General features: G+C 37.4%; 1 protein-coding gene across 1 annotated transcript in view; it reads right to left on the bottom strand.

Moving 5' to 3' along the window:
* Positions 1 to 1277: 1277 nt before the first annotated feature.
* DCUN1D4 (defective in cullin neddylation 1 domain containing 4) overlaps positions 1278 to 27020 on the bottom strand; it is a 70921-nt gene continuing 45178 nt past the window's right edge. The window contains 5 exon segments of the mRNA XM_063107815.1: positions 1278 to 4550; positions 4661 to 4763; positions 7039 to 7143; positions 18889 to 18997; positions 26828 to 26919. Coding sequence (XP_062963885.1) covers positions 4495 to 4550; positions 4661 to 4763; positions 7039 to 7143; positions 18889 to 18997; positions 26828 to 26919 — 465 coding nt within the window. The 3' untranslated portion in view covers positions 1278 to 4494.

The raw sequence follows: 27020 nt of genomic DNA, 5'->3' as shown, positions 1-27020 counted from the left end.
TACAGTGCGCCTCATGATTTTCTGTTTGCCATAAGAATTTCCTGTCCTTAGGTTGGTCACCTTCCACTCATTTCCACCAATTAGGGATTAAGCTTTTTCCTTTATCTCTACCTACCCTCCCCTCTCTTTCTGCATGCTAGAGGAATAGAGATTTTCTTGGTTTGATATTCAGCTTTTGGCTCAAATTACAGTTCAAGGAACCATCTACTCAACCATCTAAACAGTGTGCACCTGTATTCTGGATTCAGTTCTTCAGGAATCTTTTCTACCTCCTCTCTCTTGCTCTCAAGTTTCTAAAAATTTTAAAGTCTGTATCAGTTCTTCCTGGATTTTCTAATTTTCATATGAGCTTTCTTAGGTCCTGACAATTCTATGCCCAGAGTAGGAATTCTGTTACTTGCTTCCTTCCACATAGATTTTCTGGGCACCCACTGTGTGACAGGGGACCTACCCTCAAGAAACTTCTGTTTTAGTGTAAGACAGCTTTAGAGATTGGTAATCAGGACTGATCCATATTTACAAACTAATTGGGCAGTAGGCTTGGGGGGAGTAAAAATGGCCATTTCTGCCTGGTGTCTGGCCCATAGTAAGCACACAATTATTAGCTCAATGTTTAGAAACGCACAACACATGGTCGTAAATTCTTTAAAACCACTATTTGGTTGAGGAGTGTTTGCACTATGTTTAATCAAAACATTTAAAATATGGTATCTAGAAGTGTTCTATATTAAAAGAGACTAAAGAAGTATGACAACTAAACACATTGTTTATCCCTGGATTAAAAATAAAGTAGCTATTAAGGCCATTATTGGTACAAACGGGGAGATTTTAATCTGGACTGTGTATTAGATGATAGTTTTATATCAACGTTAAAGTTCTTGAGTGTGATCATTGCATGGTGGTTATAGGAGAATGTCCTTATTCTGAAATACAGGTGTGATCTGTGATGATATAATTTACCTTCAAATAGTTCAGAATAGAGTATATCAATTTATATAGAGAGAAGTATATTTACACACACACAGTGGGGCAGGAAATATGATAAAATATTAACAACTGAAAAATATAAGCAATAAGTATATTGGTATTTGTTACATTTTTTTTTTCCTGTAGCTTTGAAATTTTTCAATACAAAAAAGTTGGGCAAAAACAGAAAAAGGATAAAAAGAAAATGATTTAAAGACTACCCTAAAAGGTTTTTGAAGAGAAAGCCAGAGAAGAAGGAATTTACAAACCAGTTCTGAAACCAAACACAAATACTTTTTATTTGTGGGATATCATTTTACATAAATTCCATTAAAACCTAAAACCAGTTTGCTGTACTCAAGTTAGGTGGCATAACAGTGTTTTAGTTAAGCTGGGAGTCACAGGACTTGCACACTTTTATGAATGTAATGCAAATACTGACGACACAAAGCATTCACAGTTATGGGTTAGCTGCTGTTCATTTAACAGTAACCACCAATAGACATAATTTTAGGAAAAAAAGCAACCCACATTTTGGTCTCATTTACAGACACCCAACAGTTTAGTTGGTCAATGAATTCTATACATTTATTATACAACATATGAAATAATAGAGGATAAGGCTTACAGAGGTATTTTAGCAGTTGTAAGAATAAAAACCAAGGGCACAAACTAACTTTTAAAGCTTTCTGCATATAAACTTCAAAAGCACTGTTAAAATGGAGACTGAAAGGCAACAGAACCTGTTGTTAAACCAGAATCTAGAGGTTTGTCTAGTCAGATTTATAAAAGCTTAATTCAGAATTCATGCTTCAAAAAAAGATGCACGTTAATATTACAGTGGACATTTCTGGCAAATCAAATAATGAAATTTCTGACCTACCACAGCAGTAAACATCTAAAAGTTGTATTCCATGATGACGGAGTATTGCAATGTGGGGTTCAAAACACAACGGAAAGAAAGGTACAGACTTAAGAACTAAAGAAAAACCAGAGGAAGGCACCCTAATTTATTTAACATTAGCCAGGAAATAAGTGCTTTGATGATTGTTCAATTTTGTGTAACTTAAAGAAATTTTTAAGAAAAAGCATTTTATTACTCTGTCTAGCCCCTTTTTATCCCTTAAAAATAACTACATAAAATCAAGAAAACAAAGGGCAAGTACTCTGCAACCCAGTGGTCCCAGAGGCTTATTTTTCAAGGCAGCTAAAAGATTATTTGGAGTTTTTTAAATATGCAAGATTATCCCTTAGAAACACTTAATTTCATGTCATACACCATGAAATAATTTTTACTTGAGTTTTTCTCCTATCATCAAAATGCTCCTTGTGAACGAAATGTAACATCTCCCCCTTGAAACAATCCTTTTATTTTAAGATTAACTGTGCTTAGTGTTTAAAAAATTGCCCAGATTCTATCATATCATTTAAAATAATGTAATTTATGATTCATATTTACTTTAAACAAAAATATAGTCGATCAAATTTAAGAACTGTTGCCTTTAAAATGTGACTTTTTAACTTTTGGGGGATACTTCTGAAAATGGATCGATTCTCCACCGATCCAAACCTGCCTATGGCCAATCACCACTGCAATACACATGCACCCATCACAACCCCTTTCAATGCATTGGTCTCAAGAGCTGTTGATTGCTGTCAACATTTTCTCTTCTTTTCAGATAATAATTTATGCAAACTGGTAATTAATTTGTGAGGTTAAAAGTGAGCCTACAAACAAGGAATAGTTAAGTATGCTTAATCACTACAGTTCTTTAAATTTCTGGTTTATTTCACAGCAAACCAAACCTTTCCATTTGGTAGAAAAAGAAAGTATTTGCATTCTACCATATCATGATTTTGTATATGCACACACACTGTATATACATACAAAATTTCTGTCTTTGGTGGTTCAGTCAGGGAAAAAATGAAAATTGGAACACTGTTTTTGCTAAGAAACTATAAAACAGTGGTCGATAGTAGCATTGTCTATGTGCTTTACTCATTTAATGCCATTTAGAGGTTCACATGTAATCTAAAGTTTTTTGGCCAGATTTCAAAATAATCCAAACCTCTTCCAATCATTACATGCTCAATTATGGATCTGGCTCACAACTATAGCATTCACTTGTTCAAATGCACCATTAGTTTTTTTACTTGGTTCATAAAACTTTAAGGATTGAATTAGTCATTCAATAGCACCAGATAGATGGGGTGAAAACATATTATCTATACATTTCCTCAAGAAGGGCAAGGCAAAAAAAAAAAGAAAAAGAAAAAGGAAAAAAAACATAACATACAAATCCAAAAAAACCATCCTGTTTACCCGTTTCCTCATTCACATAAATACTAGCTATCACCATTCTGTACAAACGACTCAGGCAATGACGAGTGGCCCCTCCAGGAAAGGTCCTAGCAGTGTAAAAGGGTCAGCTCAATGCTGGTGGTTTTGCGTCCACTGCCTGCAATGGACATGCTGCCAGGAAAAGCCTAGCATGAAAGAGACAAACAAGGAAAACAACAAAACAAAATACCTCTCACTTGTAGTAGAGTTCTTTTTTCAGCAAACTAGAGAATTAGACACCATGAAAGCTTAACTAAAAATTCTAGCCCTAATTAAATGTGCTCTGCAGTTATAAATTGCCAGCAAACCATTAGGTTTTCACAGAGGAGGCAAAATAAATTTTACTTAGAGTGGCACAGAAAGCATCATCAGATCGAACACAGGCTAGAAGAAGGCAAAAAGAAAAGAAAGAAAGAAAAAAAATCATAGAATATTTACAATAGTTTAAACCCCACTTATGGAAAAAAAGGTGCAATTTTAATTTGTTCATTTGTACCTATATTCAAGCTAATACAGTTTTAACATTAAAAAGCAAAAAACTATTACCTTGCATGATGGAAATGATTTGTGGCATGTTACACGTCTATATGTTCAAATAATTATAACTTTCACCATTTTAAAATGCTAATATTCTGAAGTAAACCAAATGATATTTGGCATATGCCTCTGAAAGGTTATGACTCCCACCTCCTTCCAACAGTTGGCCTCTTAAACAGTAAGATTAATTCTGGCAATGTTTGCTCATGGCAACAACTGTTTTGTCTTGTTATGTGAAATGCTACATTTGAGACCAAATAAAGTATAATTGGTTCATTTGAAAAAAGGACTAGAAATATGCCACAAAATTATTTTTACAATGCATTTTTGCAGAAATAATCTTTAGGTGAAGCTTTTTCTTTTTTATACACATATACAAAATTTAAACAGCAATATAAACATAATCACAGTGAGGACGTTGGCAAATTCACCAATCTGTAGTGTAAATACAAACTGCAAAGCAGCCTTCCAAGAGAACAATGCTACACAGCAAGCAGAGCTGGCCCATTCAATAGCAAACACCAAAACGTCCCTGCCAAAGGGAGACAGTGCAAGAAAAGCAGCATGCGCTTGGATACAAACAGCAATTTATGGCTAATGGTTGACATAACTGTGGTAACAGTGACTCTCTCGCTGCTATGCATAAAGTCCTAGGACATCTGTTTGTCTTTATACCACTCCACAAACTCGTCCAACAAAACTGGCCCTGGAGAGAGAGAGAGAGAAAACAACGTGGCTTTGAGGCTTTTCCAATGAGGAAGACGTGCAAGTGTACGCGGATGGTCGGAAGAGTGAACACGCAGCACCAGTACTTACATGCTCCATCTTCATCATAATTGGTGAGGTCAAGATTAATTGTTCTGCTAAACTCTAGCACATTGCACCACTGGTCTTTGTTAATAACTTTATATTTTGATTGCTGATGGAAGGAAAAGTAATATGAATTACTGACACTTAAAATGAACAAATGGGACAGTTGCAATTGCTATATAAATCAACTTAAAGTTCATGCAAGGTTAATTCTTTCTATTTGAAAGAATAGAAAGAATTGGTTAACCACCAATCTATGAGGATGGTGAGGGAGAAGAGCAGAATTTAAGATGACAATTTTCATTACAAAAATTTTATGGAGGCTGAACGCAAAATGGCAAACATACCAAAAAAATATGATTTTATATCCCCAGAAGTGAAATTTCTAGACTGCAAAGGTCCTTTTATTTAAAATGGAGAAAAAACCTACTTTAATGAGACGTTGCAAAGATTAAGAGAGATAATTTCTGTAATTTATGTAAAGCATTTCATTCAATGTTTGGCACAAAGTGTTAAGTAAAGAGTCGCTCCCATGAATACTCCTGGACATGATCAGCACGGCCCGCTGCCAAGGCATTGGCTTAAAGCACATGCAGCGGTGGGTGGGTCATGCAATGAGAGCCTGGAAGTGCTGCAAGGGCCCTCAGAACAAAGTGCTCTGCCCATTAAAGAAAACTACTGCTCTAATAATTCAAAACTTGAATTTGATCATAAAAGAAACTAGACTAGCCGTGTAGTAGTTTTTCTATTCCACTTAAGACAAGAAACAGGCCATGTGTATTTTAAAATACAGTTACCCCTGTATAAAGTTTTAAAAATAAAACCCAGAACCAACAATTTTCAAATCCTCACCACTAAAATCAGGAACACAGAAAACAATACAAGTACATAAAAAGCAAAGAGAGTTGAGTCAATGGTTTTGAGGATGAAACACAAAAAAAGCTCGAATGAAAGGATTACTGTCCTTTTTAAAAAGAAAAATGCAAACTAATAGGGAATACAATGCACAGACTACTGGTTTAACTTTCTTTTTTGCCTTTTTCGTGACCGGCACTCAGCCAGTGAGTGCACCGGCCATTCCTATATAGGATCCGAACCCGCGGCGGGAGCGTTGCTGCACTCCCAGCGCCGCACTCTCCCGAGTGCGCTACGGGGTCGGCCCTGGTTTAACTTTCTAAGCAACTAAAAGCAAAACCAATCACTGGAACAGTTGAGGATGTTCCTGGAATTGTACAAAGTAGAATTTCCTTATGGCCAGGTCTCCTAGCTAAAGAACCCTCACTACTCAGGCTCAAATCCTGCTAAACTCACTGAGAACCAGAACCTATTTCCATTTATTTTCCAAACAGTGCTAACTTAGCTCATGGGGTTGTCAGAGAAATTAGAACAGATCATTTACAGACATGGACTTTCATGTCAACAAATACTAACTATATTAAAACTAGTTTTTTAACTTTCTTGAGGAGTCCCAGTTAGTAATGTTAATTAAAAGCAATTTTTAATAGCAGTACTCAAGGAATCATATCAGTTGTTAAGTTTTTCTGCACCATTACATAAAATAAGTTGTAAGAAAGATTAGTTCGAGAGTGAAGCTGGAATCAGGGTAAGGTCCAGAATGTTCTCAAAGACCCAACACCCTCATCCTTGCAAGCAAAGGACATATTTTAAAGGGCTTGGGTGGGAGGACAAGGAGGATGCCATGTATGACAACCCAAGTAACTCAAGCTCACATCTCAGACACTTCTCAGTCCTACACTATGACATTTCATCAAAACGAGCTCCTAATCACCAGCAGCTCCAAATTTTGTATCATCATTACTTAAAGCAAACAAACAACAATGATCAAGTAAAGTGCTGGATTGTTTCTCTGAAGAAAATTTAAACTGAAGGAGATATTGTCAGTTTGCCTGATACTTAGACTGATCTAGGTCCCCAAATTACTTGGAGATAGCAGTAGATAACAACAGATTATAAACTAATTTTAGTAAGAAGGCAGATGGCTGTTTTTTAACCTTTGCTTAATAAAAATGTAAATTCATCCAAAGCTACAAAAGAAAGTAAATTTTGTTTTTCAAGAATGTTAAAAAGAGCAGGAAATCTAAACAAAAGTAAAGCTTTTGAAATGGAATGAGAAAGGAGAGGAAAGGACAGAGCTGGGGCTGTTTCTGAGGCATTTATCACGTGGAATGATACAACAGAACATTATACCCATACGGACACACTCTGAGAAGCTAAGTAGTTGCTGACTGATAATAATTACATCACCATAATTCCTATAGGCGGAAAAGTACAACAAACAAAAAATTACATAAAATGATTAAGTAAAGCATATTAGGTAGTTCTAAGCAAGCAAACATACATTTCATAAAATAACAATTTGGTACCTCTAAGAATTGGTGAAAAACTGGAAAAAGGGGCCAGATTTTTCCTAATAACAGTCCCAGCATGCACTTGGCAGTGTTTATATCTAGGCTGCGCTGATCCTTTTCCTGTTTAACAAACAAAAACAATGATGAGCCAGATGCCCCCAAATAATAAATTCCAATAATCCAAATTTGTATTTCACTTCAACAAGAAATCAGTAAACAGCTCATTTATTATATACCATAAAAACCCTGAATCGAGACTAAGGCAGGGGAATGGGAGGTAGCCACTTACAATGGAAGGCTCAATCATTTCAGTATATCAATTTATTGTAAGAAAGATTCATGTCAATTGAATGATCACCCTAATGCTAAATTAGTTATTTATGTAGCAGCAGTATCTATAATCATTTCATGGGATAAATAAAAATCTTAACTCAATCATTTGCTTGTTTAACATTTACGATAATTATCAAAATCATAATTGTTGAACATATCCATTACTTAACTAAATGGAGTTTAAAGGTTTTATTTCCATATCTATGAATCAGGTTTCCTTAATAATCATTTTTCTAACAATTTTATTTCATTGGCAAATACTTTTCTTGTACTTGAACATGCTAGATTTAATTCAGTTCATAATAAATGTTGGGGTTCTGGAGATTCTCTCCAAATCAGAGGCTATATTCATCCACCCATTCTGGGGGAAAGCAGGATATCTATCTACACAGTCTGTCTATCTATATAGCCCTTCTTACCTTGGAGTACTTAGACATGCATCTCTTGGGAGAATACCCTTTATAGGCAACCAAGTAAAAGACAATATTTCATAAAGAAACCAGAAAAGAGAGAGTACATAAACCTAAATAGGGCAGATTAAGCTCATTCCGCTTATATCTGCAAGTAAGGATCCTAATTTCTCATTCCCATCTTTCTTACAAGTTTCCATTCTAGAACTATAAGTGGGCAGTTTCTATGGAAAGGGATAGAGGGACTGGGACCATAAGCATACCTAACATTATCCAAAGTTAGCCTTAACCACAGTGGAAATTTGCAAAAGTACTTTCACCAAAGGGAGAAAGTACCTGGCTAGCCGATCAGAGTGGAATCTAAATGTTCACCAAATTAAGGGATGATAGTATGACCACCACTTGTCAGCCATGTATCATCCACACATACCTCCTGAATGAAATCAACTGTTATCTCAAGGATTCTAACAGTGAAGTGCTCTTTAGTATACAAAAAATTTCTAGCCATGGCACTGAATTTAAAAGTGATGGACTTAAACCATACAGCAAATGTAAGGGCCTCACTCAACAACAGCAAACAAGGTAGATGAAGATATAGAGACTTGCTGCTTAAGGAAGATGTGAAACAGATCTGTCCTCTGGTCTCAGTCATAAAGTATAACGACTGTTCATGAATAGACCAGGTCAGATGGTTCTGCGTCACCCTTCTCTGTTAGAGGCCTCACAACTTAGGTGTGACAATGGTAGGGGTATCCCAGTTTCCATGGTTTTATGCAAACAGGTGGGGCTTCCTTTCCACAGCGTTCTCTTCCTATCCATTGGCCATGCATATTGTCCTGCTCAGGGCTGCCGTATTCACTCCTAATGGGGAAAAAGACAGCAGAAGCAGTGCTCTAGAGATTGCCTGCCTTTTCCCAGCCTCACTGGTTTCCTGAGTCCAAGGGCTTACACTTCTGTGATGCACTGTGCAAGTAAATGGAAAACTTCCTCTTATCCTATAACATAGGTGTGATAGATGGCAACAGCATGCCATACTATGAAGCAATCCACAAGAAAAACAAGTAAACTGTTGGGAAATACACACAGCACCACAGGACCAGGCCAAAGTCCATTTGTTGAACAACAGCTCATGCAGCACCGGGCTGACAACACCAGCGCTTGGGAAAAGTTTTCCTTTCCCTTTGCAGAGTTTGTAATTATTCACTAAACCCAAAATCTCCAGTCATGCTTTGATATATATTGTGCCTTCTCCCATCATCATCAATGCCTATGTCCCCATCACAATGGACATACACTACAGTGACAAAAAAGAAAAAAGATACAAAGGACCTGGACAGACTCTTTGCAACAATATAATCATCTGACAAACTGATGATCATGAAGGATTTCAATGCATATGTTTGGCAGTGATGCCAAAACATGGAGGAAAGGCATCAGACTCACAGGACCGGAAAGCTGAACAGCACTCACTCACTCCTGCTCTGCAAGGGTGCCAGCCAGCAGCTCGCAATCACTAACACCATCTTCTGCCTAGCAAATAAGAGAAAGATATTATGGATGCACTCACAATCTGAACAGTGGCATCTCACTGACAACCAACATTGCCTGTAGGTGGAACTTGTAGCTAAGTGCAAATGGCCATAACTGAAAACGCTCAAAATTCCTGGGAACAACACAGTTGAGAAATCTCACAGTAAACTTCTATTAAACATCAAAATGGAGACACTCCCAGGGGATTCTCTGACAACAATGAGCCTAATGGCATTCTCTGCAAAGGGGTTCCCAATTACAAGTGAAAAGAATCTCCCAGGAGGCTATTAGGCAGCCATCAAGATTATGGGCCTTAAGAAAAAAAAGGAATCACCTAACAAATTCAAGGAGTACAGCAAAGACATCCAGAAGCTCTTTGCAAAAAATTAAAATAGTACACTGTCAACACCAATCCTGTGACCCTCTGCTCATGGAGCACCAAAGAACAAAGGGCAGACCAATAGATTTCTGCATCCCAAGGTCAGAATGTAAGGAGAAAGAACTTTGAGACATCCTGCCAAGAGCCAATAAGCATCCCCAGATGGTCCATCAAGGTTAAAAAGGAGGGAAATGGTAACTTTTCTCCCTACCCACCACTTTACCCAAAATGTATATTATGTATTTCATAAACTTTTCTCAGATAAATAGAAAAACAATTTTATGTCATTTTTCAAATAATAACAGGAACGGAACAGGTTCTATACAGCAAAGATGTACCAACCCCACAATACACTAGATTCTACCTATCTTTCTTAAACATAGATTAAAAACAGCAGCTGCAGAACATTATTGGGTCTCTAATAGTGCCAGATGCAAAACCAAAGTATGCTACTCTGAATATTTTAAGGGCTGGCCAGTCAGCTCACTTGGTTAGAGCACAGCCTTATAACCCCAAGGTCATGGGTTTGGATCCCCATACCAGCCAGCCACCAAAAAAAAAAAAAAAAACCTGAATATTTTAAGAAGTTACATTTTACATGGAACAAATACACTCCTTGAGCTAAAGACTAATAACAGCTACTATAAAAAATAATGAAGTTTTATTAAGGTCTGATTTGGAGTTCTAATATGAAAAAATATATAGTGATTTTGTTTATATAAAACTATACCAGTATAGGTCCTCTAGTAAGATGTGACAATTAAGCATTTTTTTTCCTGAGTGGCAAAAATTACTTAAGAAACAATAACTGAAACAAAATAGTTAATTATAGTTAGGTAAATGAAAATATGGTATTACAAAAATGAATCTTTCAACATCCGTATCCAGATCTGCTATATCAAAGGCCCCTAACTGTTTCAGATGATCTATTTCCATTTTTTACCAAGTTTTAATAGTTTAAGACTTCTATGTAAAAAGAGGAACCTTGACTTATTAAAATTATTTTTAAAAAATTCTTCAACCAGAAAAAAAATCCTAAAGACTTTCAAGAGAGACTAGTCAGACTCAAGAAACAATATATAGGTAATCATAATTTCAAACATAAATAGTGAAGAGCAAGTCAGAAATTGGTATGTAAAATCAAAAGGCAGAGGGGGGAGACGTATGACATATGTCATGGTATTTCCATTTGAGACCACAGGGATTACAAGAAACAGACACAGAGAAAATGCAGTCCTCCTTAACCCGGCTACCTAAGTAAACAAACGTAAGGTAGAAAAAGAGGGCTCTAAAGAATGCAAATCTTAAATTCTGTGGTTTAGTTTATGAAACTAAAAATATAGTTGCTATGAGAGTTTAATAATTCAAAAACATATTGAATAGGAGTTTAATTATGCTCTTAGAACTTAGCCAACATTAGTTTACAGGTAACAATGTTTGCAAGGCAATTGATTAAACTCAACTCTTGACACTTCCTGTAAAACAAAAGACAAAAATCTGTCAACAGACACAGTCTTTCCTTTTCATTTTGTTTGGTATAATCAGATTCCATTACTTTAAGCACTACTCTTAGAAAATAAGTCATTATTTGAAACCTGAGATTTGCAGACACCTAAGTAATTTCAGTGAAGGATTCAATTACGATTGCTAATTCTATGGTTAACTTTTACTGAGAACTTATTTTGAGCCAAAAAGTTTCATATACTGAAACTCATTTAATACAACAACACTGATAGGATGGGCACTATTATCCCAATTTATAAACAAGGAAACTGAGGCACAGTGAGATAAGTAACAGCCAATAAATGGCAAAGCAAGGACTTAAACCAGGAAGTCTGATTCCAAGCCTGAGAGCTCTTCACTTCCCTGAGAAGTAATGAGGGAAGAGGAAGTTAAATACTAAAAGACACATAGGCCACATGGCTTTACAAATAACTGATGGGCAAAACTGTATGGTTCTGCAATAATCAAAGAGGAATCTTAACGATAAAACTAACAAGATTTTCAGGGTGATGGACCAGAGATTAGGTGACATCATATTATTCCTATTCTTGTTCTCACCCAAGGCTATCCTCTGTTTTCTTTATAATTCACAGTGAAATATGAGGGAAAAGTAGAGAGGGGAGTGGGAGTGGGAGAGAGAGAGAGAGAGTGTGTGTGTGAGTGTGTGTGTGTGTGTGTGTGAGAGAGAGAGAGAGAGAGAGAGAGAGAGAGTGTGTGTGTGTGTGTGTGTGTGTGTGTGTGTGTGTGTGTGTTGGGGGGGGTTGTGGGGAGAGAAAAACTAAACAAATATATTGGTTAACAAGTGAGAAACTGACTCATATTAGAAGAAGTGAATCCAAATAGTCGCAGTAGATTTAAGTTAAATCTCAGGAGAAATTCTGTGGTAACAGGAGTTGTTGAACACAAGACCTGTTAAAACTTTCCTTACCAAATTCTGTGAGTAGCATCCACAATCACTTCTAGTTTAGCTGTTGTTTTATTTAGATATATCAACTCTAACTTCTAGTTTAGCTGTTGTTTTATTTAGATATATCAACTCTAACTTATGTGATCTCTTACATCTTCCTGAAATACCTCGAGACTTTACATAAAAGCAGTTGGTAGCTCCTGCTATAAAAGTGAGCACATCAAGGGAATGACTACTTTGATCTTGTAACAAACTAACCTGTCACACAGATGACTTCTCAGTAAAAGGGAATTGCACTGGTGTCTTCTGCTTCATAAGACCCCCTATTCAACTTCTTAAGGTTAATCTCAAGGAGTAAAGCAGCATGGCCTTCCCCCACAAGACTCTAAATCTCCCATTCTTTTCTTGCTCACTCTCCCCCATTCCCTTCCTCCTTGAAGGCTTCCTTCCCCTGTATCCAGCAGCTTCTAACTGCGCTCCCTTCTTGATTCCATCTCGGTTCCCCTTCATCACTTCGCCAGGACTCTTCTCAATCTCAATGTCTGTGCTCTGAGCCCAAAACTTCCTTCTCCAAATCTGCTCCTTTCTGCATCAAGCCAAAACCACACTACTTCAAAAAAATTCCTACTACTGTGGAGAACCACAGCATTGTAAATTCAGTCTCTGCTCTTACCTGGTCCTCAGTGCTGCTGCTAGTCAGTGCCTCACTCAACCCAAAATTTACCCTTCTCAAAATGCCAAGCGCCAACCCTCTCCATGACTCTCAGCACAGTAGCTTGCCTCCACCCCACAGGGAACGTAAAAAATCAAATGCACTGGTATTCACTAACTATTCTCAGATCAATGAAAAATTACTATGTTTAGTCTTTTATCCCATTCTCTCTTATCTAATCTTGTTCTCACTAGGTACTTTTCACAAAAGGAACCAAGGAAAAATGGCTGATATATTTAAAGGAATCCATACAACAATATTTGTTTATACAATAAATAAAATTTTCACTGAAAGGAAAAATCTCTATGCATTAAAATACTGAGACAAAATTCCAATTGTAGGAGAAAAAAGACCATTTTAGCCCTTGAACTTCTACCCCACCATCTTCCTCTAATATGACACCACAGGATGGCGACATGTTAAGTCAGGAAAGGTGGTGTGGCTCTGTGGAGAGGACACTGGCCTGCATATCAGGATTGCTCCCTCCTCTGGCTCTCAGTTTCATCATCTGTTTATTGACAAGACTGGAACAGGTGACCTCTAAGGTTTCTTTCAGTCCTTATGTTTCACAATTCTATGACATCCATAAAACTATAAATAAGTTTAAACCAAAGAAAAATTAGGAGAAAAATAATACTTTACAGCCAAATACTATTTTTAAATGGCAACAACAAGGTACAAAGGTGAGGAAAGAAATGATCGCCTCCCCTTGGGATGGCTATCTTGGTGTAGAGTTGTTAAAAAGGCCATTTTATCATTTTCTGGTATTATTAGTTTCTTTCCAATATATTAAAGTATAATTCAGAATATTTAATGTTATGCACCATTGCTATTTGCAATATAATAATTAGGATATTAAGACTGCACCAGAAAGTTCAGTTTCATTAAAAGTATGACTTTTAAAAGGTCTTCAGTGTTAATGATAAGTTACTATCTCCAGAAGTCATTTTTCTAGTAGAAAAAAAATTAAAGATGGGGGATGGGGCAGGGAGATTTGAGTCTTGTTTCCAATTAAGATGGAGTAACAGAGATCAAATTTTCTTTTCATTTAATAACAACCAGAAAACTAGACAAAAGATATGAAATGCTGGCATTCACACACTGGAAAACAGGTAGCATAGGACCATGATCCCTGAGAAAAAGGAAACAAAAAGGTGATCCCTAGATGATACCAGCTTATTCTGTGGAGGCAGTTTTCTAGGCCATAGCAAAGGGGAACCCAAACCGAGCTCAGCAGTTTTGCTGAGCTGGAGAAGACAGAGTTTGGAGATCAAGGAGGCAAAGGTAACTAAATACTAGTGAGGTGGGAGCTGCACAGAGAGGTCTGGAGATCTCCTAAGTGATCTCCTCCAGTCTTTGGCTGAGTACCTATCTGCACATATATGAGAGGAAATGATCTGAGTTTGGAGAAAGAACCACTGCGAACAGGTAAGCAGAAATTTCCCAGGGCTTACACAAGTCTAAGAACAGTTTGTATTCCCATCAGTCAGCATGGAAAGATCTCATAATATACAGGGCACTGGATAGAATCCTCAAAGGGTATTACCTTACTAGTGGGGCTAAATCATCCCTAGAATAAAGGCTGCTATGGACCAGCCCTTCCAAAGGATAAAACTGCCTCCAAGTAAGTAAACTATGCACCAGAAAACAAAACAAAACAAACAAAAAAACCCACAGCAACTAACAACATAAAATTCATAATATCCAGCTCCAAACTACCAGTAATGCAAAGAAGTTGTACGATATGACCCATAACCAAAAGAAAAATCAACCAATAGAAAGAGACCGAGAAATAACAAGAGATGATGGAACCAGAAGACAAGGTTGTGAAAACACCACCTACTATAAACATGTTCTAGATGTTCAAGAGGTAGAAGAAAACATCACAATGAAGAGAAAAACTGATGATACAAAAAGACCCAAATGGAACTTCTAACGATGAAAAATGAAAAAAACACTGGTTGGGATTAACAACAGATTAGACACTGCAAAAGAAAAAATACTAGAATTCATAGTAATAAAAATGATCCAAAATGAAACGGAGGGAAAAACATTTTTTAAAAAAACAACAGTACCAGTGGCTTATGGGACAATATCAATCAATCTATATAGGTATATGTATAGTCCCAGAAGGAAAGCAGAGGGAGGACAGAAGAAATATTCGAGGAAATAATAGCTGAGAGATTTCCCAATTTAATACCCACAGATCCAAAATGCTCAACAAACCCAATCAGAAAAAAGATAAGGAAAATTATGCCAAGGTACATCACAATCAACTTGCTGAAAAGCAGTGAAAAGAGAATAAAAGCAGTCAGAAAACAAAACAAAAAAGACATTATGTTCAAAAGAATAAAGGAAGAATGACACCAGATTATCAGAAACTACACAAGACAGAAGACCATGGAGAAACATCATTGCAATACTGAAAGAATAAAGTGTCAACCTAGAATTTTTTTATCCACGAGTATCTTTCTAAGTTGAAGGCAAAATAAAAGCTTAGAGAATTCATCACCAGCAGATCTGTACTATGAGAAATGTTTTTAGGCAGTAGGATTTTTTTAAGCAGAAGGAAAATGATACCAGATAGAAATCTGGACCTACACAAAAGGAATAAAGAGCACAGAAATGATATATATTTTGGTAACTATAACAGACATGTTTGCCTATTTAAAGCAAAAATGGTAACAACATATTGTAAGATTTATAGCATAAGTAAAACATATGACAACAGTAGGATAAAGTGTGGGAGAGCAAAATGAAAGTATACTGTTACAAGGGTTCTTGCATTATACATGAAGTGGTTAAACATTTGAAGATAGATTGTGAAAATTTAAAGATGTATACTGTAAAGCCTAGAGCAACCACTAGAAACATGAAGCGGAGACATAGCTAATAAGATAATAGCAGAAATAAAATGAAATAATCTTAAAAAATCAGTCAAAAAGAAGGCACAAAAAGAGGAAAAAAGGAACAGAAAACAGACGGGACCAATAGGGTGAAAACAGCAATACAGAAGATATAAACTTAACCATACCAATAATTACATTAAATATAAATAGCTTCAGCATCCCAATTAAAACAGATATTGTCAGACCCAACTATATACTATCTATAAGAAACCCACTTTAAAAATAAAAACAAATACAAAAGGATGGAAAAAGACATATGCAGACTTTAATCAGAAGAAAGCTGGAGTGGCTATATTTGTATCAAAGTAGACTTCAGAACAAGCACTATAACTAGAGGTAAAGACATTTCATAATGCTAAAGGATCAATTTCATCAAGAGGATATAACAATACTAAGTATGTCTAAACCTAATATCAGAGCTTCAAAATACATTTTTAAAAAGTGACAGAAGTGAAAATGATACAAGATAGAAATTGGAGAATTCAACACTCTTCTCTCAGTAATTGATAGAACAAGTAGACAAAAATCTGTAAGGATACAGAAGACCTAAACAACACTATCAACCAACTTGACCTAATTGACATTTACAGAACACTCCACTGAACAACAGCAGAATATTCATTCTTTTCAAGTGCACATAAAACATTCATCACAGCAGACCATATTCTGGACCATAAACCAAATACAGTAGGTTAAAATTATACAGGGTCTATTCTCTGACAACAGAATCAAACTGGATATCAATAATATAAAGATTATCTGGGAAATCCTAATACTTGGAAAACAAACAACACACTTCTAATAACCAGTGGGTCAAAAGAGATAATAGAAACTGAAAAATATTTTTAAGTGAATGCAAATGAAAATGCATCTCAAAACCTGTGGGATACAGCTCAGCAAAACAAAGCGAAAAAAAGAATTAATTAACAAATTCATATTAAAGCAAATTTTAGCTGAACGAATCCATCTGGTAATTAAATAATGATTAAATATGTGTGCTTGTTATTCATCATTACATAAAAGGACTTAATTCAATATTTATTGAGACTCCCCTTAAAAGCAAAGAACTGTACTGGCTGCTATTGGTTGTATGAAGAAAGAAGACACATCATCCTTTGATCTACCCAGAAAAATTAAAGCCTGTACACTCCAAAGCCAAGCAGAGGAGGTATCAGGGTTATGTATGTGAAGGCAGCACAATACTCCTGGACAGGACAATCTGGGGAGGCTGCATGTAAGTGGCAGCATGTGGTTGGGGCCCAGAAACCTGGAGTGCACAGAGCTGTGGGAGTACAAACAGGACTCCAGGCAAGGGTCCAGTGTGACCAAGGCAGAAAGCAGGGAAGGCCAGGTGGTTGGTTCAGTGAGCAACAGGAATGCAACATCACCACAAGACAGGCGTCATGTGGGGGAGGAGGCATGGGACTCAACTGTTAGGGCCTGGAGTAACCCAGGCACTGCACTTGGAGTCAGAAGACCTGTTTGATTCTGGATCTACTGTCTATTAAAAACATGACCAAGGTCAAATTTCTCTACTTCTCTGAGGCTCATGTTCTTCCTCTATGAAGTGGTCTGAAACCATCCGTGTCTATACCTTAGAGTTGCATGGGAGTGGCTGTATTGTATGCACTGGGAAACACTATGGTAATATAAAGGCAATGAGAAGAAGGTACTGAAGGCCTTGGGGAGCAGGAAGGTGACCTAGTGACCCTGAAGCTAAAGGAAGAGGAATGACACTCTATTGATGTGAATGCCAGATGACAAGTGAAAGAATGTAGAAATAAGGCTACTGTGAGAGTGCAGGGAAGAAGTAACAAGGGCCTCAACCAGTGAGGTGCAGTGGAGGCACCAAGAGATTACCAAGGAGCCCTCAAGAGATGGGCCACTATGACTAACCCAGAATGCAATGGAAGTCAGGGAGGAGTAAAACAGAACCTAGATCTAAAGCACAGCAGATATCTGGGAGAATTCTGGCCCCAAAGAAGGAAGTTAGAAAATAGAGCTGATCTTGATGGAGAAAGCAGGATGCTTCTAAATGAACTTCTATACGTACTTTAAGAAACAGCTCACTTTGGAAGGAAAAAAAAATCTCACGTAATAAACTACTTAATCCTAGAAACTATGCATCTATTCTAAAAGCATCTGGCAAATAACTTCTACATACAATTACACACATGCCATTTAATCAAACACTGTATCTGAATCTCACCGTATCATTTCAAACATCAATAAATTTCCATGCATGCTGACTTTATTAGAAGGTTGCAATAATGGAAAAAAGCACAAATAGAGCACCACTCAGAACTACTAATGTGTCGCTGCAGATGCATCAGAATTCGCCATCAAATAAACCTTTGCTGCTAAATTGGCAGAGACAAAGAGTAAAAAGCGGAAAAGATCAGCATGATGGTAAAGAAAAAATCATTTGTTACAGAGTTCTCTGCTTTAAAAAAAAATGCAATCAATCAAGACCACCTAGTCACCTGAATCCACTAAACATACAGACATATTAGAGAACACCATTCTAGATTAGAGAATAATTGCATGCACTGTCGATTGTATTTGAATTAATACAATGCCATTGGTGCTTCAGAAGTCACTACCTATGGTAACCAGGCTGAAAAGTAAGACTTGTCTTTCACTCCAGTAGAATCACTCTCACATACTTGGATTTACTCACTATGTGACAAACAGGATAACCACTTTTCAAAATGATGATGAGAAAAATACGTTTGAACAATGTTCACTGAAATTAGCTTAAGTCTGAAATTCACAATTTCCAAATACAATAATAGCACCCAAAGCAAAACTGGATTAGACATGGTTAAGTTATTCTAGTAAACCAGTGAAGGTTTGTTGTTCTGTGAGAAGGAGAAGCTTTCCAAGCTCATCTAAGAGACATTTAAGACAGTGTCTATTACATGCCCATGTATAAGTTACTTCTATGCCAACAGCAAGAGCGAGGGAAGGTCTGCCACTATAGCTTTTTGCTAATAAACAAAATTTTTGTGCAGAATCAGTGTTAATTTTAAAAAGAGTACATGTAGAAAGAAATACTAACTAGTATCCTGGGAGTAACTTATTCAAGTTCTTTGCAGTGGCATGTAAAAACAAACCTCAAAAGGCAATAAAAAGGGGGAGGAAGGAGAGGGAAACATCTGGATAGGTTCCAGAGAACTCACCCGTGCAAAGTCAAACGCATATCTGTAAATAAGTTTAAAGTTTGTAGAATCATTTAATAATGATCTTAAGTAATCCAATGTATTTCTGAGTTTTTCTGTTGTATCACATCTAGAAAGACAGAATAAAGGCAAATTATGACCTGAGTTTTTGTTTTGTTTTTTAAAATTGGGACAGGTAATATAAAACACAATACCAAAAGAACTAATAAAAACCCTAAAGCTGGAACACGTCCATGATGATCTATTTTATTCTAGCCTTTTTATTTTTTTTAATTTCAAATGTTCAGAAAAGTTGAAAGAATAGTAAATAAGCAACATTATATCCATGCTCTTGATTCGGATATTAACATTTTGTCACATTTGTGTACTCTCCCTCAAATCATGTGCTCATAATGCTATTAATATGAGTATCTATACAATTTGAAAGGTGTAAACATAATGACACTTCACCCCTAAACACTTCAATACCATCATCACTCTTAATATTGAATCAGTTTTAACTTTCTTGACTAATATATAATCCACATGAAAATTTCCTATTTGTTCCCCAAATTTCCTTCATAGCTGCTATTTTTGATGCAGGATCCAATCAAGGACCATGAAGTGCTTTTAGTTATCATGTCTCCTTAGTCCCTAGATGAGTGCCCTGCCTTTTTGTCCTTCTTGACAATGTCATTTTTGAAGAGACCAGACTAGTTGTTTTTGTACAATGTCAATCTGCCAGATAATTTCTCCATGATTATATTTAAGTTAAACATTTCTGCCAAGAACACTACATAATATGTGGTGTCCTTCCCAGTGCACTGCAGGAGGAGGTTTATCATGTCAGTCTGTGTCATTATTGGGGATATTAAGTTGATTCGCACGGTTATAGTGGTGTCTACCAGATTCTCCATTTAAAGGTGCTTTCCTCTCCTTTGAAATAGTAGTAAATAGGAGTAATATGAGACCTTGAAACTGTGAATATCCTGTTCCTCAACCATCTTTCACTCAATGAGTACTGTAAATTTCTAAAACTTCATCGTTTTCTGACACCTTAACATCCCCACAAACAGGCTGTGCACACCCCACCCAGGAGACCACGTGTACAAGTGTCATAAGGCTAGTCCCTGCTACAAGTTCCCCTTCTTGCCCTCCCAACTATGACCTATTGACATTCAAACACACCAGTGAATTCCCTCATGCCTTTTGCTGATGTGCTCCCACTAAGCCCCATGAAGGCACTTGCCCTCAGGTCCTTGCCGAGATCTCCGCTCCTCACCTGCTTGGTGGAGCCCACTCCCCGAGAGCTCCTCCCATATGGCACCCTGTATGGTATACTGTGCCTTCCTCTCTAGGACCTGTGAGCATCATCAATCCTTTCATCTCACATGCCTCTCTGAACATAATTTCTGTGGCTGTGTTGGAATGATCCCTAAAGACTCCACAAAGGGAACTTACTCCCCTATTTATAATACACAATGGTTTTAGCATTCATTGATGATACCTGCCTGAATCCATTATTATATCTGAAGATGCAAGATGGTGATTTTCTAATCCTATCATCCCATCTACATTCATTGACTATAATTCTTCTACAAAGAAGAGCTCTGCACACCACCTTCCTTATTTTCTGGATTTAGAATTTTTTGCTTTAACTCAATGTATTATAAACTGTTACTGTCTTTATTCTTTTTGATGCACAAACTTTCACAGTTTGTGAAGTGGCCCCTTAAAGCTGGCTCCAGTGTTCTCTGCCATGTCCCCACCAGTCTCCACATACTTCCCTGCTTTCTGGCACAAGATGTCCCAGCTCACCTTGTTCTCTCCCTGCTCCAGAGCTGTAATCAGCCATTTCTCCAGGGAGCCCTGGTGATGATAACCTAGTTTTACCAGTAAGTGACACAGTATTTACTTTTCATAAGAAAGTAGACTAATTGGTTATTTTTACAAATTAATTCTTCTGTTTATAATATACAGCCCCTAAAAATGAGAACCAAGAGTCACCATTTTCACCAGCAATATGAAAGCTATTCAGTGCTGGATATATTTCCTTGGGTATCTCTGTAGAGCTTTTACCTACTACTAAGTATACATAATACATATGCAAGTATTAGCAATATAAATATTTTGCATACTTTATAAACTAAGATATGATTCATAATAGAACACACTGATCTATTTTTAGTAACAAATTTGTAAAAGTTCCCTTTTTGTAGCTAACTACAAATAAGTCCCCATGATCTTGCTACTGAGATGATAAACTACCTAAAAGCCAAAATACAGAGTAAATATTTACTTTCTATGGAACAGAACAATTTAGAATGCCCTTTATTTCTTCCTGATGTTAAGCAAATATGATTAAAATTAGACTATTTTAGAAGTCAGAAAAGACTTCTTCAAGGGACTGACATGTAAACTGAGAGCTGAAAGATAAGCAGGAACTAGGTGTTTCTGAAGATGTGGGAAGGCCTCTCCAGACATTAGGAACAGCATGTGCAAAGGCCCAGCAGCAGCAGGAAGCGTGGCAAGTCCAAAGGACTAAAAGAAAACCATTGTGGCTGGAATGGATAGAGTAAGAAGGAAAGGGATACAAGATGACGCCTAGAGGGAGGTAGAGTCAGACCATAAAATGCTTCTGTAGTCCACAGTGAGTGTTTTTAACTGAATCTGAGAAAAAATGAAGGACATATCCCACCATAGGAAAGACCATAATCAGGCTTTCATCTTGAGAATCTCACTCTGGGTCTCTGTGAAGAAGAATTTAGGAGAAAAAAAGAAGAGATACTGAGAGCCCAGTTACAGAGCAAGTGCCAGAACCCAAATGGGGGGGGGTGATGGAGATCAGCAGGATACACAAGAAAGCAGGAAGTGGAAGCAAGTCTGGGAGGCAGGGGTGGAAGGAGGGCTTACTTTGCACTAGGTGTTCTACTGTAGGGTTTGATTTTCTAATGGTGTGTATATGAATAATAATTTATTCATAATAATGGGGGCAGGTCAAAGAGGAGGGAAAACAGCTAACCCAAAAACATGTAAGGCCCAAGTCCTTGCTCTTCACTGGAAAGGAAGGTCAAGGACTGAAACGAGGCAAAATTGGCCAAATTTTGGCTGGCAGTTTAGTTTAGTCCTGTCCAGTGAGAGGAAAAAGAGCAGTTGTTTGTTTTAACAGATTCAGGAGCAACAGCCCCTCATTTAGATAACCATAATCATTTTCATAGCTAACAGAATAATCATTTTAGATAATCATTTTCATAGCTAACAGAAAATAAAACAGTTGTGAGTCTTTGGGCAGAGCTGTGGAGTTCTGCAGCATGCCTGGGAGCAAGCCCAGCCACCCTGGCACAAAGATGTCCCTGTGTTTGAAAGATGTTCAGAGATCTCATCTGGAGTGCAGTAAAGGAACAGTTCTCATGTTTTAAACATAAAATGCACATAGTAATATTCCCACTTCAAGTACCCAATAAAGATGGTTACATGGGGTCAGAGCTAATATTCTCCATAAAGAGTATAATCTGCTTTAAAGGGGGGCATTGACTGCAGAACCTCTGGACTAACGCTCATTCAGAAACAGGCCACTCAGTCACCCTGTCCATAGTTCTATGTTGCCATCTAGTGGCCACTCAACAAGAACATCTTTGGATGGACTCAGTTCTAACAAAGGGCCTCTGAAGAGAGAGGCTTGGAAGTTTAAGCAACCAGCCTGAGACTTTCTAGAAAGCAGCCACATCTTCAACCCAAGACTCCCCGTGATTTGTGTGTGCCACACATAATAAAACTCCTTGAAATCACAGATTGACAGTGCCACACTTCTAAGGAGCACTGTTTCCCAAAACAAATATACACATAATATGGGATCATTTCTTATTTGAGTTTTGCTGCTGTAACAAATTTAGAAGGGACAAAAATCAGGACAATAATCCTCAAAGGTTATAAAATCAGAGATAGCTTTCCCCCATTACTCAGGAGAAGGCCTTTGCTCTACACTTAGCCCAAAGGTGTTTTTCCAGCCCATCAGTTTTACACAAAATTAGCTACAATTCTAACAACCTGCCCCACCCATTATTTTTTCTTTTAGCTTAAACACCCCCATTAGCTTAATTCATCAGAGGGAACCTTAAACCCACATGTTGGAACAAGACAATAAATAATCAGTTGATCAAAACAGGAGCCGTGTCTTCTCTGACTGAGAATGGTCTGGGGAGTGCAGGGATGGATATTCCCTACCAGTTGCTGTCACTTCTTCCAATGACACAACACCACCTGTTCCAAACTCACAGGCCCCGGGGACACCAAGCACACAATGCCCGTAGGCAGTGTCAAGACTAATTTTTGAGTGCCCATGTGTAAGGTACACGTCATTACTTCACTGTCCTGGTTTGGAAATGCTACCAGAGATACCCAGAAAGCGATAGAACGGATTCAAAACTATGGTTCCACAACCCGTGGGCTTTCTATTTTTGGCACACTCCCATGCTACAGTACTAGTTCTTATAAACTAAGCATTTTAACCAAATATACTGCTATAGTCTGAACGTTTGTGGTCTGCCCCTGCCCCCAAATTCATACACTGAAATCCTGACCCCCAAGGTGATGATATTAGGAAGTGGGGGGGGTGGTCTTTGGGAGGTGATTAGGTCATGAGAGTGGAGACCTCGTGAACAGGATTAGTACCCTTACGAGAGAGGCCTAAAGGAATTTGTTTGCCCCTTCCATCATGTGAGGACACAGCAAGAAGGCATCATCTATGAACCAAAAAGTAGGCCCTCACCAGACACCAAACTGCCAGTGCCTTGATCTTGGACTGCCCAGCCTCCAGAACTGTGAGAAATAAAATTATGTTGTTCATAAGCCACCCCATCCAAGGTATTTTGTTATAGCAATCAAAATGTACTAAGATATATACTAATATTAAAAAATACAGGTTTTGTCATATACACATTCCAGTTTGAATCCAAAACATTTCATTGGACAGGTTTAACAAAATTAAAATTAGCAAAAATGAAAAAAGTCAAAAATAGAAGACAAAACATAATTCAATAAATGGACTATTTTCCATCTTTACAGCGTATAAATGATTACCCTCTGATTTTCTTATGTGCTAGGTATACGTACCTTACAAATACAGTACTCACTTAAATTTAATTAGCATAAAGGAAAGTGACCTTATTACTTCTGGATCTCTTGACTTAATATTGTTTCTACGCCCTTGCCCTGAATGGACTTTGTCTTGTTCACAGGTTTGTTCCCCTAGGACCTAGAATACTGCACTGGACACATCACTGCCATTCAAATATTTGCTGAACAAATGACTAATCTAGAGAGGCTGGAGGGGGGAGGAGGTCGAGATTTTTAAAACTTGAAGTTGGACTATTTTTGAACTACAAAGAACTTCTTAAAGTTTATTGTGAATAATTACCTTCACCTCATTGGTGAGGAAAACCAACAGAATTTCACATGGCAAAAAGAAAGCAGATTCCTCCATGCCTTTGCAGTGGATTGGGCTTGTCACAGAACCCTGAATTGCAAGGACCAAGTGGCTGCCACCTGTGAGAACCCTCATGTCACTACCTCCATGCCACAAAGTGGCAAGCAGAGTCCCCAACAAAGAACCTGATGGAGTCCCTTGCCCCCACAGAACACAGACGTAGACGTAGACCTCTTCCAGGAAACCATCTTTTTCACTTCCCAGGAGGTGCAGCCCTCAAAGCACATAAGCAAGGCCTGGCATCGCAAATGTAAAAAAGAATCTAGAACCATACAAAAACAGATATCACACCCTTGCTTAAGACAGATGAATATGGGCTGGAAAATGTTGATGGTGCCTCCTTTCAAGCCCTGAAGTGAAATTCTGACATGGTCATGCGATCATCATCACAAGGACGCTTGAAAAAGAGTAGCCTCATACGCTCTATTTAGAAAGCAACAAAGAAAGGCAGCAAGGAAAGCAAATCAGTCAATAGGCTTATAATCATAAGGAGATGGTCCCCAACATGACAAACACAATTTTAAAGAGATTTCAGAGAATTTAACCCTAGATTAACTCTAGAGCATGCTGTCAGAAAAGTGTTTTTGTAAAAAGGATGATTTGGCTTTTACCTAAAACTCATCTGCCATCAGACAACACCATTAGAGCAAAGATATGACTTAAGAAATCAGAAGTCTTGGGTCCCCTCTAAGCCTCAGTTTCCTCATTTGTAAAACGTTCAGGATAAAAGCCTGATCTGTTTTCCTCATAAGTTAGCCATGAGGCTCAAATGGGAGAAGTAAAACGGCTTCACAAACTACTAAAGCACAATGCAAATAAAGCATTATTAACAATTTACAAAAGGACAATGATATTAAAAGCTGACAAATTCTAAAAGTATTTAAATAAAACCATCAAACCATTTAACTCCAATTTTAATCCTGTAAAAATCAAGGTCTATTATTCCTAATTAAAGTGAAAAGAAAAAGGTAAGTCATTCCAGGTACTTTAGATCAAAGTTACTATGTTAAGAACTAGCACTACATCTTCAGTACCACTGAAATGTTTACCCACCTCAACTATATCCTTCAAGGCATAATACAAACTAACAATTTGTTTTCGTGAATGAAACTCTTAATAAACATACATACATGCACACACACACATATGCAAGCAACAAAGTAAATACATAAAACCACTGAATCTTCATTACCGTCATTTTTTTAAATTACTGGAGTAATGAAGCTCTAATTTTGCCCAAAGTTAAATCAGAGTATATAAAGTAGAAGATAGCAAATATTTTCACTTATAGTTTACTCAATGTTTTCTCACTAATTATAAACCAGATGCTAATAAGCCTTTGCTTTTTAAGCTTGAAACCTGTACTGTCCAAGGCAGTGGCTGCTAGGCACACATGACTACTGAGCACTTGAAACATGGCTGATACAAATTGAGAGAGAGAACCATAAATGCAAGATACACAGTGGACTTTGAAGACTTACTATGAAAAAAGAATGAAAAATACTGATTTTTTAAAATATTGATTTTATGATCAACATTTGGAATGATATTTTAGGTATTTTAGGTGAAATAAATTAAAATTAATTTTACCTGTTTCTTTTTTAATGTGGCTATTAGAAAATCTTAAATTTCATATGTGGCTCACATGTATGAAAAAAGGTAGATCTTTTCTACTGGACAGAGCTGCTCTAGAAAAATACTAACACATATTCTCTCTACACACACACACACACACACACACACACACACACACACACACACACACACACACACACACACACACACACACACACACACACACACACACACACACACACACACACACACACACACACACACACACACACACACACACACACACGAGAGTATGGACAGAGCTGCTCTAGAAAAATACTAACACATATTCTCTCTCTCACACACACACACACACACACACACACACACACACACACACACACACACACACACACACACACACACACACACACACACACACGAGAGTACTTCAAAAAGTTCATGGAAAAATAGAATTAAAAGATAATATGAATCTTTCCACAAACTTTTTTTTTTTTTAAAGATGACCAGTAAGGGGATCTTAACCCTTGACTTGATGTTTACAGCACCACACTCTCTCAAGTGAGCTAACCAGCTATCCCTATATAGGGATCCGAACCCGTGACCTTGGTGTTATCAGCACCACACTCTCCCAAGTGAGCCATGGGCCAGCCCATTTTCCACGAACTTTTTGAAGTACCCTTATATGTACACACACATTATATAAAAATTTTAATTGCTAAAATTCACCCATAATAGTCCTCAAAATGGGTCTTGGTCTTTCCCTCTTTGGCCACAGGGGGACGCTTGCCCAGACCACCTGACTTCCCTTCACTCACTCAACCACTTCCTGAGGTCTCAGGTAGGAGACAACCACCTGGGGAGGGCAGGGACCCCCCACTTTGCAGCCTCAGGACTTACTGTAGAGAAGTCATTCCTTTTAACCATTCCTGTAGAGTAAAATAACCCATGTTTTGTGCATCCAATTTCCAAGCGAGGACGAGCATAACTACCTGTTTAAAAAAAAAAAAATCGAATCTCAGCAATTAAATACACTAACATTTTGCCAAATGCTTTGGTTCATGGTGGTTTAGTCACTGAAATATCAATAGAG

This window comes from Cynocephalus volans, chromosome 9 (genome assembly GCF_027409185.1).
Source record: "Cynocephalus volans isolate mCynVol1 chromosome 9, mCynVol1.pri, whole genome shotgun sequence".
Taxonomy (NCBI): Eukaryota; Metazoa; Chordata; class Mammalia; order Dermoptera; family Cynocephalidae; genus Cynocephalus; species Cynocephalus volans.
This window is presented reverse-complemented; position numbering and strand designations above follow the sequence as displayed.